The 18,240-nt window shown below is 38.1% G+C and overlaps 1 protein-coding gene across 2 annotated transcripts in view; it reads left to right on the top strand.

The window, feature by feature from the left end:
- GPC6 (glypican 6) overlaps window positions 1-18,240 on the top strand; it is an 800,550-nt gene that overhangs the window by 726,744 nt on the left and 55,566 nt on the right. Inside the window, exons 6-7 of one of the 2 annotated variants that reach the window (XM_086611383.1) lie at window positions 6,808-6,951; window positions 11,430-11,459. In XM_086611383.1, the coding sequence (XP_086467509.1) occupies window positions 6,808-6,951; window positions 11,430-11,459 (174 nt within the window). The remainder of the gene's footprint in view (window positions 1-6,807; window positions 6,952-11,429; window positions 11,460-18,240) is intronic. The other variant, XM_086611390.1, reaches the window with a different exon arrangement.

Genomic DNA, 18,240 nt, shown 5'->3' with positions numbered 1-18,240 from the left:
TATTTAACAGCCAAATTCTCTCAAATATTTTGGGAATTAAATGCTAGCTTCAGCAAACTCAGCCCTTACCTCAAAAAAAAAAAGAAACAAAAAGTATTTTCACTGAAAACTCGCTCAAAGCTCAGGTGTATTTCATTTTCCTTTTTACTTACTCAGTTCTCACAGTATTTCCATCAGTCGGGAAGCTGCATCCCCTGCCAGAGTCCAATGACATCTTGGCACAAGGTCATCTCGCTACTCGTTTGTAGCAGAGCATACTGTTTCTCCTTTTCCTCAGAAGTATTTTATTTGCTGTAAAGACTAACAAATGACAGAAATTCCATTTGCAATGTAAAGATTTTCTTCTAGTCTTAGCCTATATTTTTTAAAATCTTGAGAAACAGAAACCAAATGATATCACTGAAATTTATTTTGTTATGTATAAATAGATAGACAGAGCTGTCTATCCTTGAGGGGCCCTTGTATATTTCTGTGTAGACTGTTATTGTCCTGAACTCTGATTTCTTTGTTTTCCTAGGTTATATCCATCTTTTTTTCAGGTCCTAAAACATGGAAACGCTTTATTCTTAAAGAAAAGTATAAGAAGGCCAAGACTTTGGGTTTAGTGCTGTGTTCTCCTATGTCATGTCAGATCTGTAGAGATGATATATAAGCAGACTTCACATCAGTCATCTGTCGTCTAATTTTTCCCTCTTATACATACTGACCACTTAGAGCTTCAGTGAAAATGACAGATACCTTGCCAGATGTAATGAGGTGCATGGAATGCAATTGCAGACCTAACGTAGGAGAAAAGCCACACTTGTCAATTATTCTGAGACACCACTCAGAAAGCTTCAGGCAGAGTGTTGAAATCACGCTGTTTTCTCTTTCTTCAAACAACTTTGTATCTTGTATTTGACTGTACTCACTGGAAATGTGGTGACTAGGAATCACAGCTATTTTTCCACAAGTCAGTCACCGCGTTTTTACAACAGGAAAATGATGATGCACTAATAATGTTATGCCTGCAACATCCACATACACATAGAATATTCTTCACCACTGACATACAGCTTTTTTTACCTAAAAATCTGGCTGATGTCTGGGAGGAGGCTCTATGCTGTATTCAGTAGAATTTTGGGCCGGTTAATATGATGTTGTTCCTCTTTTGAAAGGAATGGAACAAGTGAAAACAGATAGTTTCTTCCTCTAGGACCTCTCAGTAATCTCGTCTTCTGAGGCAGAAGACTCAGAGTCCCTTTAATCCAAAATCCATCCCTCTCCTGTTTCAAATATTTATATAAAATTGCCCTATTCGAAAGACATTCACATTAAATTGCATTATCATTTTTTCTTTGTATCACAAAATTATATTTTGTATTATACCAGCTGCAATTATATATTGGAATTTATTTGAGAAAAATAGAAGTATGTTTGATATAATATGTTGACTGTACATTACTGTGCATGTGGAGGCAAAATTAAGTGAGCAACAATATACACTTTCCAACATAAAAAGTATATAAAAATAAGTAAGAATGCATCCTCTTGTGTGAATGATGAAGTCTTCAATTTTAGACATCGAGGAAAAATATATCATGAGCTTCCTAAGTCTCCATTATTATGGTTTGTCCCTCCATTCTTCACTTGATGTAGTACCGAAGGTTTTGCCCAATATTTTTTTCCTATAAATATGCACCTCCTATTCAGCACTATTCTTATGAGAAATAGTCTTCATGGTTACAGTTATACTAATAAATAAAAGGGGGACAAGGACCAGTGCCTGATCTTGAGGCCAAAGTGTCGCAGCCTGATTCATTTCTATACTGCTGAGAGCTACCTTCTCTGGAGCTGTTTCGTTCTACCAAGAGCAAGTTGAAGCAGTCCAAGAAAAAGCCAATGAGTTAACAATTAATCAGTGCAGACAGTCAGGGCTTATTGCTTGAGTTCACGCCTTGTTTTTCACTTCCTTAGAAGACACAAACCCTCTGTCTTCCACTCTTGATGGGTGCACATCAATATCAAGACAGAGAATTGTAGAGGTGCCACATGTACCTCTTCTATCTTTGTACTTCCGACCAAGGACATACAAACTCAGCCTCATCCCAGTACCTGTCACTGCATAAAATGGAGCATCTCTGTTCCCAGGCCATTAACTTTTCTTCTTGTTGTGCTGATTGTGGTTGATTCTTTTAGCACAGTTCACATTAACCAAGTGCTGCTATGTTAAGATTCTCCAGTTCGTCCAGAGCCTGGAATCTTTCTCTGTTTTCTTGATATTTCTCTGCAGTCTATATTCAGCACTGGCTCTCTAGACGTCTGACCACAAATCTCTAGGCTTCACAGGCCACTCACCTTGTGTGGCTGTCATGTCCCTGAACGACAGCCACGTGAGGTCCTTATTTTGCCTCAGGGAAAGTCCCATTCCTGACAGCTGCAATATCTGGAGATGCTTTTCAAAAAGGAGCAATAGTCTAGAAAGTCAGACTCCAAGGGCTTTCTGCTAGAGGAATCTACATGCTCTGAATCAGATCCAAGTTTCCCTTCTCCAAAAAAGGCAAGGACTGAAGATCATCGAAATCACTTTCCATAGCTTCATCATCTAACACCTGCGGCCATTCTGACAGAGTACCTTCTGCAAACGAAGCCACACAGTGCAAAAATGATCAGTCTGGGCTGCCTGCGATGCCTTCCAAGACATCGTCACTTTTTAAGAACATACTTTGCAATCTGTGTCTACCAAGACTTCAGTGGCGTTCCCTGAAGGTTGCCTCTGCTAGAAGTCATGTTACAATGGATTTACCTTGGGTTTGTCCTGATAATATCTGAGACGCGTTATCTTCATTATTGATATCTCTTTGTTATTCATCAGTAACACTTCTTTGGTATTTGAACCAAATTATTATAGTATTATAATTATAGTATAGGTATTATAGTGCCAAACTCAGTGCTCAGCAACAGCTTGATTATTTCTCTGGTAAAAGTTTCATATTCTGTATATTGTTTCCTGTGGCTCAGTTCATATCCAAGACTTAGTCATAGAATACATTTACCTTATTCTTATTCTCTTTCTCTCTCAGGTAATTCAAGGAGTCATGTTCAGAGAGTTGTAACATATAAATGCTCAGTTCAATGTTAGCCAAAACAAACATGTTTTGGGGGCCTTCGCTATCTTTCCGTAAGACTTTCAGCACCATTACCTTTGATTCCTGCTTCAAGTCAAAGGGTAAATCCCACAACTGTTCCATTTTAACAAAATGAATCTTTACTAGTTGACATCTGCAGAGATTGCTCGTTCACAAGAAGTGGAGAAAAACTCAAAAAACTGCAGAAAAGATGTTACAACATCCATTTTTCTTCAAAATGGAGAAAATTCCTAATCTGGCTACATCAGCATAATAGTGTCTTCATTGCTACTCAAAACACAACATACCAGACTATTTTCTGCATTTTAAACATTCTGGTTCTTTACAGATATGTTTGGCTGCTGTAAGTGTCATTTGGCTGCCATGCCAAGATTTTTCCACTTTCATAAAGGCTATCCTATAACTGAGTTTCCCCTTAGTAAGTCTTAAATCTACTTTTATCTGAGCTGATGGATGTGCCATTTTAACCTATAGATATATGTTCCTTTTAGGCAATTACTTCAGCTAAAAGGATGAATGAGCTCCATGACATAGCAGACTACTTATGCATTATTTATAAGGAGGAAATCTTCATGAAACTACAGCCAAGGTTCTTCTTAAAATAGCCCCCAAGTTTCATATTAACAAAACCTTTTCATTTATCTGTGTTCTTTCCAGAGCTCTGTGCAGGAAAAATATAATGGCATTTCAGGAAAAAAATCAATGCTATTCTACCTGAAGATGAGAGTCAATGGAGCAGAGTCATACAGAGACACTCAATAAGAAACACTGAGCACTAGCACATGTCTAAATAAGTGTATGACTCAAGGCTTTATAGAGAAAAAACTGTCTGCTGGGATTCAAAACTCCAAATTCTCCTGGGAAAAGGACTCTTTTTTCATAATATCTGCATCCTAGCCCTGAAGTAGATACCTCCATTTGGTTAGCTCGATAGAAGTAGTTCTTCACTGGTTCTGTTGACTTTGATCTTATGGTTTGGTTCATATCCCTGACCATAGAGGTCTGGTGATCTTTGTGACACCCTAGGATATCCCATTTGAGATTCATCTGCAGTTCTGGGGAATGGTCTTTTGTTAAGACAGTCTTAACAGATGTCTTGAATATCCCAGGACATCACAAACTATTATAGATGCTCATGTGAGAGCAACCAAAAGGATCTCTTGATCTCTACTGTCTAAAATGGAAGCTTAGATGTTTAGCTTAAATATACACACCTACACGTACACACCTAAATGTAGGTTTCTCAATTTCAAATGGAATCCCTTGTCTACATTCAGATGAAATGGACTGCATCAATTTATATATATGCAATTTTTTAAAGAGAGTGGATTTATGCTGCCAATTCACAGCATGCGTAATGAAACACCTGAATATTTTTCCAGAAATTGCTCAGTATCTCTGAGTAGCATTGTGAAGAAAATAATTCATGTGCTTCTTCTTAGGAAGCATTTGTTAATTTCAGGTATCAGCTTTACATTTTCTGTTCTGCCAGTTAATACCTGGACGCAAATCAGAAAATGTCTCTTCTGCACTCAAAATTTAATTACTGAATATTGTATCCTTACTGCATTTCTGCCAGGTCATTTAAAAAGTAAATTAAACGTTCTTTGCGTGATGTGATTGTGATCTAATTTCCATCTCTGTTATTGTCTGCCTGTCTGTAAATTTGTTCATATAAAACTATTTGCTATAACTATTTGTATGAAGCTAAATGCCACAAAGCCTATGTTGGTTTTTTTTTTTTTTCAGTATGTCATAAGAACAATGAAATATAAGTTAAGTAGACTCACAGTTACTCCACATGGTCATACCAGTAGCCTAACAGTCACACACCATGAAACTGAAGATTCAGTGCCCTCACTTTCCTTTCCCCTGAAAGCCAAGTTGCATGTTTTGGATCATTGTTACTTGTATTTGTAAGGAAATACCTGACTCCTTAATTGACTAAATGGGATTTCATAGGTATATAAAGTTATGTTTTTCTGTACATAACTTATGTTCAGTCGGAAGAAATATGAGTAAATTTTGGTAAGCATAAGTGATGCCCCCAACATATATAGTTGGCCCTTTAAAATGTGCAGTATCATATACAATTATGTATAAATCCTGAACATTAATCTTAGTTGAATTTTCTTCACAGAGGAAAAATAAGATTCTTTCCTGTTGAAAAATTCAGAACTTTACAAGCTAAAATCATTTTTCCTGGCTGACTAAATGAATTTATTGGACAATAGTCCTCATGAACAGGGAGGCCAGAAACTCTTAACAAAATCTTACAGATATTCTGAAGCGAGACCAAACAGCGTTTTGCTCATAAATTAAAAATCCCAATGGTCATAAAACAGCTGACTTACTGGACTTTGAGCCAAACAGACCTGATGATTTGACATAATTTTAGTATGAATCAGTTTCTTTCAGCAAATTTTTAATCATTTGGGGCCTCTAAATTAACATCAGGAAACCTAACTAAGCCAGTTCTAATGTATCCTGAAAGTAACAAGTCATGCCGTCCATGGCTACTTCAAGAGAGAAGCACTCAATGCAGAAAATCTAGTAGTCTAAAAGTAAAACATGAGGTTTTTTGATCACTGGCTTACAACATAGCTTGTGAGCTTGTTATCGTATTTGCCACACAAAAAGGAGTAGTCTGGTCCTACAAACAAAACACAGCATCTGCATAGGAGCTTTCACCTCCACAAAGCTCATTCAGACAGATAGTGTGTGTCTGGCATTAGGCTTTTGTAAAATATATCTTGCAAGAAATTCTGTTATTTAATTTTTTTTCTTCTGAATGGAGGCAAAATGTTGAAACAGCCAAAATCCAATGATCACAAAAACAAGAAAGATTAGTCCAGAACTGAAAAAGCTGGTATGAAGGCAAAGACTAGGATCCTACTTCATGAGAGCACTTGCAAAATTTAACTCTGTGAATAGTCTACCTTCTTTCAGCCAAGCAACTTCTGTGGGAGTTCCTCTGGGATATATACTGGATATTCAATAGTCAAAAGTGTCCTCTGTGTCCTTTAGTATCTACCAGATATATGTTACTGAAACTTTTTTGCAAATGGAAGTATATGAAAAATTTCATAGCGTTGAACATTATTTTTCATACTTAGAAAGCAGAAAATAATTCTCACTATTGCTCACTCAGTATGTCTCACCCCTCTTCTAAGGAGAGGTTGGTAGCAAATAAGAAAGTTATCTAGTTATAAGACTATTTCATCCTTGACCTTCTCTCTGAGACTACAGACAAAATTACAAGGTAGGAAGAGCTGTGGGTAGGGTATGAGTGATCTGTGAATCTAGGTAAATACCACATTTTAACAAAAACTAAAACAATCATCAACTAAGTCCTGCCACAAAGGACTACCTTTTGCTCATTTCTCTTCCTGGAAAGACAGCAATTAAAATGCTTTCAGATGTTAACTTCTTAGAATAATCACCTTCCTAAATTAAGGGGGTTTTAAGGTCCCTATATGTTTTTATACCTTCACCAAGTAATTAATAGTGCTTAATTATTAACCTGGGTTTTAATGCAGGGCAAGTGCTCCATTTACTATTATCAAAATGTCAGTCAAAGCTGGTTTCAAATATATGAAAGAGAGAATAAAGAGTCTATAAACTACCAGCTTCCCTTTTTTTATGATCTTCATATAACCTACAATGTCTTTTTTTTCAGGTTTTCCAAGGATGTGGCCAACCTAAACCAGCACCTGCCCTGAGATCTTCTCGTTCTGTCCCTGAAAACTTCAATACTCGGTTTAGACCATATAATCCAGAGGAGCGACCTACAACTGCTGCTGGCACAAGTTTGGATAGGCTGGTAAGGCAAAATATATTCCATTTTTGAATTAGTAGAAATGGTTTGGAAGTAAAGTAGAAGAGCGGTAATGTCATGACAATTATTTTTTAATAATTTCATAATCACTCTACATTGTTTTTATGCCAGCTGTTCCAGCATTCAGTAAATCTTTTTTCCTCTATTAGAAATGGTACAGAACTGCATTGTAGGAAAACAATATGACTCAGTTTTTACATATTAGAAATATCAGAAGAGAATAAGCTCTTTCCTGGAGGCCAAAAAATGAGTAAGCCACAGCAGGTACTTTGCAGTATAAATTCTCTTTGAAAACTGATATTTTATATTTTTTATTTTATTAAAAATATTTTTATATATTAAAGCAATTTTTAGCAGGTAGTTCTTTAACATGTATGCTTACAAATGCACATTGATTAGGGCCACTTCTTTACTTAATTATAAAATTACCACTGCTTTATTTCCATCCATCTCGAAAATTGACTTTTATCAGGTAAAACTTCAGTGATCATTAATCTTGCTTTATTTATTCGATCATTTTGAAAACAAGACTTTAACATAAAATTACTTGTTTGCTACCAGTCATTGGATTCACATTTCAGACTTCAATGTTCCTGCTATTTATACATGCATAGATTTTTAGCAGGCTAATTATTATAGCTGTTAATACTGTCTCAGCAATCATCTCGAGGTAAAGCCAATGAGCAAAATTAAAGACTTGTAAAGCATCTGAATCAAAACACACTGTATCACATACCCTCCACTTGCCGAGCTTGTTGCTGAACACTTGCACAGCATTGGTCTGTTTTGCTGAAGACAGTCGTGCTCAGGGCTGTAGCAAGAGTGAGGGGAGAGAAGCGCCCGGATGGAAACAGCCACCGTTATTTGGAGGTATGAGGTTTTGGTGAGCTGCACTTCTGCTGGGTGGCTGCAGCGGGGCATCAAAATGTCTTGCTATGGTTCTGATAACAAGCCCAAAATGTCCAGAGATTTCTCCGATACGCAGCTTAAATCACTGAGCAGGAACTCAAATATGCTAATTCAGATAAGGACCTGGGTATCTTCTTGACACCATCATTCAGCAAATTCCTTTGATGATCACAGTAGTATTTCACAGTGCCAAGTCTTTCCAATCACCTCTATCTATGCTATATTCTATCTATCTATTGTATTCTGTTAATCTTTATGGTAATTTAGCTGGAAAATAAAATGGCATTTCTAGTCAAGACACGGGATTGCCCTGCAGCAAAAAGCAATGTTTGTTAGTTCTCTGCTCTTCTGGAAATAGTGTAGCCTGGTTATCCTAAAAGAAGTAGAAGAGAAGATGTTTGCTTCCACTGTAGACTTAGGTTTTTCCACCACAGCAGGATCATAACTTAGCATAGCATCTTAGGCTAAAAATCTGGCTGGCAATACTCAATTCATATTTGACAGGATCTTAATTTTACTCCTTCACGTTAGATTCAGAGAACCAGCCCTTGTGTATTGCTCAGTGCAGAGGCCTGGATCTTAATCTAGAATTGGCCAAGGTGAAGTGAAAGCCACCAAAGCCTGTAGCTTTCAATCATGCTCCATCAAAGCTAAAGGTTGCAAAGAGAGGAAATGAGAGAAAGATCATAAAAAAGAAGGCTGGTAGCACAGTTCAGCTTGGATTACTCTTATGTTGGAAGAGCAGTTCAAGCATTTTTGCGATGAAAAAGACAGATTTAAGAGACGTTCCATATTGACATAAGGAGAATACTTCTAAACACATTCATATCCTTTCTAAACTACAAGCTTCCAAAATACTGAGCACATCCTGAATAAAGCAGAGATGTGTCATATGCTGCCAGCCTTTAAAGGCTGTAACTAATGAAAATCATCAATGCAGATAATCCTTTATAGCTCCTCATAACTTGTAGGCTTTCAAAGGGGAACTTGTCTCCGGATGATTTAGCTAGGTTTGTTCATTCATTATTTCAGAAAAAACAAAGAGCTCAGCATCGCTTCTATTGCTTTAAAAGGTGTTCACGCCAACTACCTGTTTATTTTTATTGCTGGTGATATTATGGTCTGTTAGTGATGAGTATTGGTATCAAATCCATTTCCAAACAGCAGTGATGCATGTGTTATCTCCTTTAGGGCTGAGACCAACAATCCCTCAAGTTAGAGATAGCCACTGACCTCAGCTGGAACGAGAAAAGACTGTTTATGTGGATTAGAGCAGAAGGCCTTGTTTCAGAGCTGTAATCCCTTAGCAGCACTTGGGAAAGGTCACTGCCTGCATCTCACACCAACATGAGTAATTTTATCCAGGAGGATATAAACGCTGCACTCCTGCCTCGTAGGAACACCATTCAACCTGCCTACTTAGATCCTTAGTATTTAATGTGCTGAATCATTCCCTGAATCACGTATCTCTCTTCATTAACTACAGACAGAGCCTGGAGGACCAGCTTCATTTAGATCCTCCTAACCCTAGCATTGCTAACAGGATGTAAGGAGAATCCCACTTACAGCAGTTTTCCAGTCTGCACACTGATCATCGTCTATTACTTTCCTAATACAAATGTACAGCAATATTAGCATTTTGATAGTACTGTCAAACAGTTAAAATCCCTTTTGATTATTATAGATATAAGAAACAAATCTTGTGAGTCAGCTGACTGTTCAGTGTTACATTAATGCTTTTAGAAGCCTATTCTGGAGCTTGTATTCATAAAACAGTCAGACCATTTAACTTTAAACTGTCATTGCAAAGTCCAGACATTTAGCTATGTAAACCTCAAAAGAAGTGACAAACAATTCTGCTTTCATCTGTCTTTGACAATATGTCCTCAGGAGATACCATGTTTAGAAAACATTTCCTCTGCATCTCAATCTTATACAAACATGTAGCATATCTGAACCAATTATTTTTAATCCTGCTCATATCCTCATTTATAAACTTAATTCAGTTGAGCATATTTTATCAGGTATGTTGCACAAAGTAGCCCTCATAAAAAGCCTATGTTGATATCACTGGGTACTGAACCCATCTGAGAAAGTGCTCCTTCATCCTTACCCAAACTTGTGCAATTAATCCAGCTATTCCCTTCTAAGAGGAGGGAAAGTGTTTTCCCTGTGTTATCATCATGGTTGTAACCAGTAAGGCTTAACAAAAAAAAGATGTAGATGAAAATAAATTGTGAGAAATGTGAAAAAAAAAATAATTCCCAAAACCAAGGGTATAATTGGTTTAAAATGCATCTGATGTATTTAGAAAGATATGTAGAGCTTGAGAGAGTTGTCTAAGCACGGATGTAAAGCATCATCTGAGACATCCCCAAGTATCTGAAACATGGGACCAGCAGATATGGCACAGGACTAGAGGAAACCAATATACTTCTGGAGAATACACTGCAACATCTCAAGCAATTCAAGATACCTATGCTCAGGCAATTCAACATCTTCACAGCACAGGGCCTAAAAGTCAGGCTTTTTCTGAAGTCAATGGAGAGAGACATACAGCTCTGGAGAGTGATTCACCCCATCTGTCACAGACACCTCTCACCAATTAGGAAATGAACGGCTCAACTGAGATATCCATATGTAGACATGCAACACTGAGATGCCTCAGAGTATCTAAGGCATCTAATTGAGCTGGCAGATAGAACAATAATTTGAGATACTCGTGTCCTCCTGGACTGGCAGTTGAAGACCAGGTAGAACACCCTAGAGGATGCCTACTATGTGGCATTCAATTTGGAGAACAAAACTGAGCCCCAGCTGTTATCTGCAGGTCCCTCTGGGTGGAATTCAGCTGCCTAAACATAGTCACCTAATGCTATTTGAGATGCTTATGGCCATCAAGACGTCCAAATGTGAAAGCAAATTTACAGAAGACGTGGCTGGAAGCAAGATGAAATACCTCAGAGCTACTAAATTCAGTTGCTATGCCTATATTTCGGTAACTGGATTCCACCGTATTTCTCTACTAACTGTAACAGAACCAAAAGTGAGGACTTTCCTGATTCAATATAGAGATCTACAATGTAGACACCTATAACCAGTTATCCAGATTTGAAATCTAGATTACTAGTTTTTACTGTTAACAGAGAGAAATAAAGGTCTTTATTCTGTTGTCTAAACATAGGCAACTGAATTGAGATCAAACATTTTAAAGCACGATTCAACTCATCCTAAAGTATGCATTTAAACAGTTCAGAGAAATCATTCCATGTCCCTCTACTACAAAGTGCCAACAAGTGATGACCTTAGTCTAGGGATCTAGCAATTACACCTAAAGTTCAGTAAGACAAATACTGTCAGAAATTGAATAATTTTAACCACTGAGCTCAGCTGCTTCTGTAGAGCATGGTCTAAAATTTCTCATTTAAAATTAACTGCTTATAAAGACTCATTATCTTCTCTGTGGTTGCCTGTTTGGTATAACCTATGGTTTATTTTGTTTTGTTTTGTTTTGTTTTTCTGTTCCCTGAATCTGTTTCCCTCTTGCTTCCCAGAGGACTATCTGGAGGACAATGCAACATGGTGTAAGCTTTGGTATTCTTATTCTTCATCTTCATTCCCATTTGTCTTTGTACAATGCTGGGCAAAACACTTCTTTAAGTTTCATCTTCACCATCTTTACCTTGTGTGTGTCTTATAGGCTAAAATGCTAGCAGTTCTTTCTGTAGTTTTGTGTTCTGGCTGATTTTATTGTGCTCAGTGCCCAGAGCTTCTGGTTCCTTCTGGTATTTTTCTCCCATTCAAGGATGATGCCTCACCCCTAGAAAGGATCATATGTATTCCCTCAGTGAGCTAAAAGCTGGCGTAAGCATCCCCATGGTCTCCGACCCCAGGTGTGCATGTGCAGCAATGTAGACATTCAGCTCTGAGTCCCATGCCTTGAGATAGCAGTGGAGCAATGGAAAGAAGCTCCCAGGCCTTCCTGGGCTCTCTCTCCGGAATTGATCTGGCCTCACTGTCCCATATTGGACAAATCATTGAGCTTCTCTGTGGGAGTTTGATAAAGTAGATTCCTTTATAATTTCCAGTTTCATAAGTTTTTGTGAATGTTAGAGGTCCCTGGTTTCAGACAGAAGGTCTCCTCCGCAGGGTTCAGCATAGCCCCAGGGGCAGGCAGGAACACAGCACCAAGCAGGCATGCATCGCCTTACTTGTGAAGTGCCTCAAAGCATTTAGCTTGGACTATTATATCCTGCTTCTTAGCAGGACTAATTAGTCTACAGAGAGCACCATGCTGTTATAGCCATACTACTCTCTGCGTTTGAGCTGCCTCAAGTACCTCTGTATCCACCGCATCCCCGTACAGCACAGCGCTGCCTTAATTCAGCTGGAGTTTCTCCCGAGAACACACTACAGCCTGACCTGGCTGGACGTGTATAAAATAATTCCACATTTTCTTTCAGGAAGACATGGAAGCTTTCTTGATTTTCCACAAGGGAGCTGATGCACTATTAACCATATAATACATAATGCACATGCATACTATGGAGACAGGCAACTGAGAAATTGGCCGTGGCGTTTTGCGAGTGATTTACATCCAAGTACAGCATAGTGGCTGCATAGATAAGTGGATGAACATGCACCCAGTCTGCAAAAGAAAACCTTATGTGCTCTTTACCCTGGGGAGGGGAATATATTGTGTCACACTTTATGGGAAATTTTATCTTCCCTCCTGCTTTCCTTAAAATAAAAGTAAATAAAGTCTCAATTTCCATAAGCAAAAGACCTTGAAACATTTTTTTAGGAATGGAGTGGGATGTATTTTAAGCATCCATTCAGTCACATTTTTAAATTTTTTTTTATTCCATTGTGTAATGATTTTTGTTACAATAAAAAAATGCAATAGTAATCGAACAAATCTGTTGTGAACAATTCCTTCCCAGTACTCCAAAACTACATGAAGCAGAAAATACGATTTTTAAAAAATGAATCTGCTTTGCATATTAGCTATAGAAGACTAAAATGAACAGGACAGTATACTATGAAGACACTGACCTGTATTGCCCAGGGAATCCTCTGGGGCACTCCTGAAAGTGGAGTTTATGTTTCAGTTTTGTTAAAATCCATTTAGTCCAGAGTCTGGAAATGTTAAATATATGCAGTGATAGCACAATCTTCCTGAGACAGGATGTTTATTCTCAACGTTTTATTTCTCAGAGGCCCTAGAATAAAATCCAGTAGCTATAAATCTTAGAGAGTTTAAAATACTGAGATTAATTTTTTTAACACCTTCTGAGTACAGAGGCCGTAGGGAAAGGTACAAACAGTGAGCCTGTAAAAGACTTCACAGCTCAGGAGGTTTTTGGTCACACGCTTAAGAGTGAAGATGACAGGCTCACGCAGGTGTTTTAGAAGCCTTCTGACTTCCCACAGGCTACTCCCCCTGCAATCCTTAGATGCTGTGCTGTTGGACCTGCCTTTTATCACCTGTGTGATGATAATCAGTAGATAACTCCTCTAAAACATAAGGTGTACTGCTCCTCCAGTTTTAGGGTTTGTGTGTTTAAACAGAGTCTTGTTTCTTCTTAGCTGTCTACAGGATACAATACGCGCAATGAATAAATGTGTTTTACAACATTTGTCGTGGTCATTTGGTGTCAGGTTTAGGATTGGCTTGGTTCTCCAAAAATAGGTGTTTGTTTAGTGTCAGGTTTTGTTTATGCTCAGTTTCTATGTCACAATATCTAAGTAAGTTTAAGTCTGTGCGATCACTTTTCCCCTCATGGTTAATACCAGTTTCAGGTGGCAAAGGCAGATGAATGATGGTGGCTGTCAGAACCCTCCTGGGAGACCTGCCAGAGTCCTGTTTTTAAAAACAGCTGTATTATTCCGTCCCCCTGCCAAACGGTTCTGCATGCTGCTGTATCTGATGCATTGCATTCCTAATGCACGTGAAGCAGTTACTAAGAGCTTTGTTACAGTGGTTGCCTCTGTCTTCAGGTGGAATGGGTCTGCCTGCTGTTCGAACTCTGCTTAGTACGAGCAAGGAAAAACCGTCTTCCAAGAATAACAGGAAAGACAGTTCTCTGCCTTAATTAGTTGTCAAAAAAAAATGCACAGTCTTGATTACCATGCAGTGTCTGCCTTGCCTAAAGAGTGATGTGTTACCTGTCTCATTGAACACAGTGCCTGCTTGAACATCTTCTGAAAATGTACTTGTTAGTACTAGTTGAACTTCTTTTACCTGATGGGTGTGAAGACCCACTGAGAGTCATCATTTCATTTCCAGGAAAGTCTTAGGGGAATGAATGGTGTTATGTATCCCTGTTACAGAGATGGGGAATACAAAACCTGTAGGCAAAATCCACTCCTGATTCCTAGACTTGTCTGCAAACAGTAAAAAGAGGAAATGGCATGCTGGTAGATCTTCAGATGTGATTCCTGGGCTTGTCTATTAGAGCAAAGAAAAGCAAGATATATAGGCTAAAGTTTGCACATCCGTGCCGTATCAAACCAGACTAATATGAAGTGGGATTTATTTGCCTTAGATTTTCATGTTTCTAATGTTGCTATCAAAGTCAGAGCTATCACCTCATTCCTTTACTAATCAATGGAGAGAATTAAGCATCTCCAGACCTTGTTTAAGATATTCATTTGGAGATTACAAGAATCTGAATTACCTTCTGACTTGCCCATTTCTCCTCACTGAGAATGAAGAGAATCTGGATGATTAGCTCAGATATCCAATTTGTAGATGTCTAAATGTAACCGTAATGCTGGGCTTCGGAGTTAGGCTCTATGAATCAAACGCACACAAAGAAGATTTTGGTCTATAAAATATATTGATAGATAGTTCCAATCATACTTTTAGTCATACTCATCGTCATGGTATCATCAGGTACCTAGAAAGATGGCTACTGTGCAAAAAAAACAGTTCATTCAGAGGCTGCACAAGTTTTATTCAATGGCAATTCCCCCTTATAAATCTAGATTAAAATCCACTTCCTTCCGTTTGATGTTTTAGCCTCTACTCAATAAAGACTAGGGTTTGTTTTTTTTCCAATATACAGAAAGTTTGTATTATCAGCCTCTGGAAAATGAATCTAAGCAGGAAACACTGCTCTTTCAGCTGAAAGATAGATCACATTTCATTTCGCTTCATGTGTCTGTGCATGAATCTGTGCAGAAGGAAAAGTGAATTCTTAATGTTCTTGTTACTGTTAAAGAAAGATAGTGACTATATAAACATCCTCTGCACTTTAGCACTTTGACATGGTATTAAAAGAAAAAATACGATTTAAAAATCGGTAGCAGGGCTTGTGTCCTCACTTGTAATGCATAAACCATCCTCATTTAGATGCTTCCAAGTAACATGACAGTAACAATGATGACCAACTACCTGCCTGAAAGGTGTTATACTGTGATGAATTCTTGCATTGTTAATATGAGTACAACCAACAAGTTCTAAGTTTCCGTAAAAAATGGATTTTGTAATATATCATCAGTTCATTTACAACTTCAGAATTAGAGGGTCCTTTTGTGCAAATGAGCATAAAATGCCTTTTCAGCAACAAAGTTGGTTGTGCACAAGTGTGGATACCAACAGAGAAATTAAAGATTTGGTAATTACTGAATTAATTGCAAATAGTGATTCTCACTCTCCAAATAAAAATGTGTCTTATATTTTACTAGCAGTTAGTTTCCTCCAGCCTTTTGCAGCTGTTTTTATTTCACTAGACTGCAGCACACAGAAATATTGTGAACTCATAACAGGAGTGTGCAACGCCCTACTCCACTTATAACAAATAGTAGGTTACAGCAGTCTGAAAACTGATTTCCCAAGCCAAAGATCTCATATGTTTTTCTTTGGTTGTAATAGACAGAAATTGACACTTTATGGAATTTTATGTGTATTACTAGCGGTTAGAGAGGAGGTAAAATACAAGGATTAAAAAGGTTTACCTTCATACAAATAGTGACCCTTTTGTGAACTTTCTTTAGTCAAAACCAAACACTTTACATTAGGAATGTTTTCTTACATTTTCCTCCTGCTTTTATCTCCCATCTCCCAATCATATCAATGTATCAGTCTAGATTGTTGGGATAGCAAGATGGGATGCTTCTATAATGCATCTGCCTGTAAACAGCAAAGCTCGAGTGGCTAGTTACAGATATTCATTGACGGGAAAGCCAAGACGTTTAATAATACTAGGGAAGAGGGAAGGAAAGTGTTCATTATATCTAATTTTATGCATCATCAACTAAGGACAAGTCTAAGGTTTTGTATCTGTCAGCAGAACCAGCAACACTTTTCAGATCCTAGGTCTGGATGTGGGCCCTAGCAGCATCACAGTTTCACATTAGGATAAAATGCATAGCTCCCATATTACCACTCCAGATACTTAGTCACCATGGAAAATAGGAGAATACCTGCAAGATGCTTCAGCAGATCCCACTCTGGACACTAGCATGTACTGTGGTACAGTAATAGAGAACTCCGACTACAGGATTAGGACTTAGTAGTATGGAATTATTGCATAGCTGGTTAAGGAAACAGGCATTTTCAGAGCAAAATGCCCAGTCTAATGTAGACATCTGCCAGAGATTGCATGAATAGCTCCCTGGAATTGCCAGTGTTTCTTTGTCAGCTATGAAGAACTTTAGGCTTGACAAGATATTTAGCTAACAGAGGGCTGGAGCTGAGTTAGGTTAACCCCTGCTGAGCAGTCAATACCTGACTTCTCCACAAATAGCCTTACCGAAGTGAACATGACTGAGGCTATTAGAATTTACGACTTAGATGTACTCACTGGGCACTGAGTAGATGCTCACAAGTTCACCATGTTCTAGTGGCTTTGCAGTCTGGTGGCAGCAATCATAAATGACTACCGTGTATATGTCTTTGTTGGTTTTCTTGGGTTTTGCTGCTTCTGCACTGAATGTATGTCATATACCTGTAATTTCTGGTACATGAGAAATGGAATTCACTGTGTCTTATTCAATGTCTATAATACAGGTGCTCTGTGGAGCTGAGTTTGTTAATCTCCCATGGTAGCAATGGAAAGCTAGTCAAGGTGATCAATAATAGGCAGAATTCACTTGCTGAAGCACAAATGTCTCATGCTAAGTGAGATGCTCTGAAATATATAGGCATCTGCAAGGAGCTAATAGATATGATAAGGGCCTTACAGAAGCTCCTCAGTCTTCTGGATGCTCCAGAGGACTCCAAAATGGCATTTGATTCATTTATTTCTATATTGCATAAGGGATATAGGAGCTACTCATAAGTTCCTAAACTAGACCAAAATGAGGCAGCTGGCCACCTGAGTCCACTGACTTAGAGGACATATCCTGTACAGAGAGAGGCATCTAGGGCCTTCACAGGAGGATCTCAGGTATGGTGCAGGACCTACTGGAGACCTGTACTGGCATGTAGAAGAGAGGGAAAGCCTCCAAAGGCAGTGGATACCTATGTGCAGGCAGCTGAATCCCACTCCAGGTCTCCACTGTCTGTAATGGGGTTCTTTGACACCTAGCTCACATGTCAACATCTGCACTGAGAACTTTTAAATTCAGGCAAGACTAACTCCCTGCCAGAGCCTGATGGACAACTGACATCATTGCTATTGAATTGTGTGGAAGCAAACCACATTGCTGATACAAAACCAGCTCTTAACAGTCCCTAGAATAATTGCCTTTGCTTTAAAGTGCTAGGAATTTTGCTTTCCCATTGTATATTTGGACAGCATAAGTACTATATAGGAACCCAAATGAAAATAGACTGGAATTAAAGTTGTTTTTCTCCTTAAACATTTAAGTCCATAAAAATTTCCAGTACATAATAATAACTGTTACCTAAGTAACTGCTACAGCGACTGAAGTAAAAAGCTAATTGCTTGAAGTGCATTGCCTTTTTTAATATAATGTACCTACAATGCTCATATATTAGAAGTGTGATATATATGCAGAAATAACAGGAATTTGAGAAACACATTTCTTTTGCTGAAAAAAGCAGCAATCACTTATAGAAAAAAGATCACTGTATAATAACTGAACCTGAAAGAAAATTCCTTTTCCATGATCTCACAATGAATGTTAATGGGCTTAAAAATCAGAGAATGTTTACAATCTTAGGAATAATATATATGTAAAAATCCTTTCAGCTGTTATTCATTCATTCAGAAGACATCCAGTTGACCAGATGGAGTTATAACCCTTGAGCTAGCCAAATAATGTATCCTTTACTGTCAGTTGAGAGAAATATGCGCTTTCAGGGCACGTTTGTTCTGAACTACTTTAAAAATCTCTTGGATTAAGGTGCACTCCCACTCTTCAGTTCCTGTTTCTCACCATTGACTGCAGAAG

Source organism: Tauraco erythrolophus, chromosome 1 (assembly GCF_009769465.1).
Source record: "Tauraco erythrolophus isolate bTauEry1 chromosome 1, bTauEry1.pri, whole genome shotgun sequence".
NCBI lineage: Eukaryota > Metazoa > Chordata > Aves > Musophagiformes > Musophagidae > Tauraco > Tauraco erythrolophus.
Note: the sequence above shows the minus strand (reverse complement) of the source record. Positions and strands in the feature narration are given on the sequence as shown.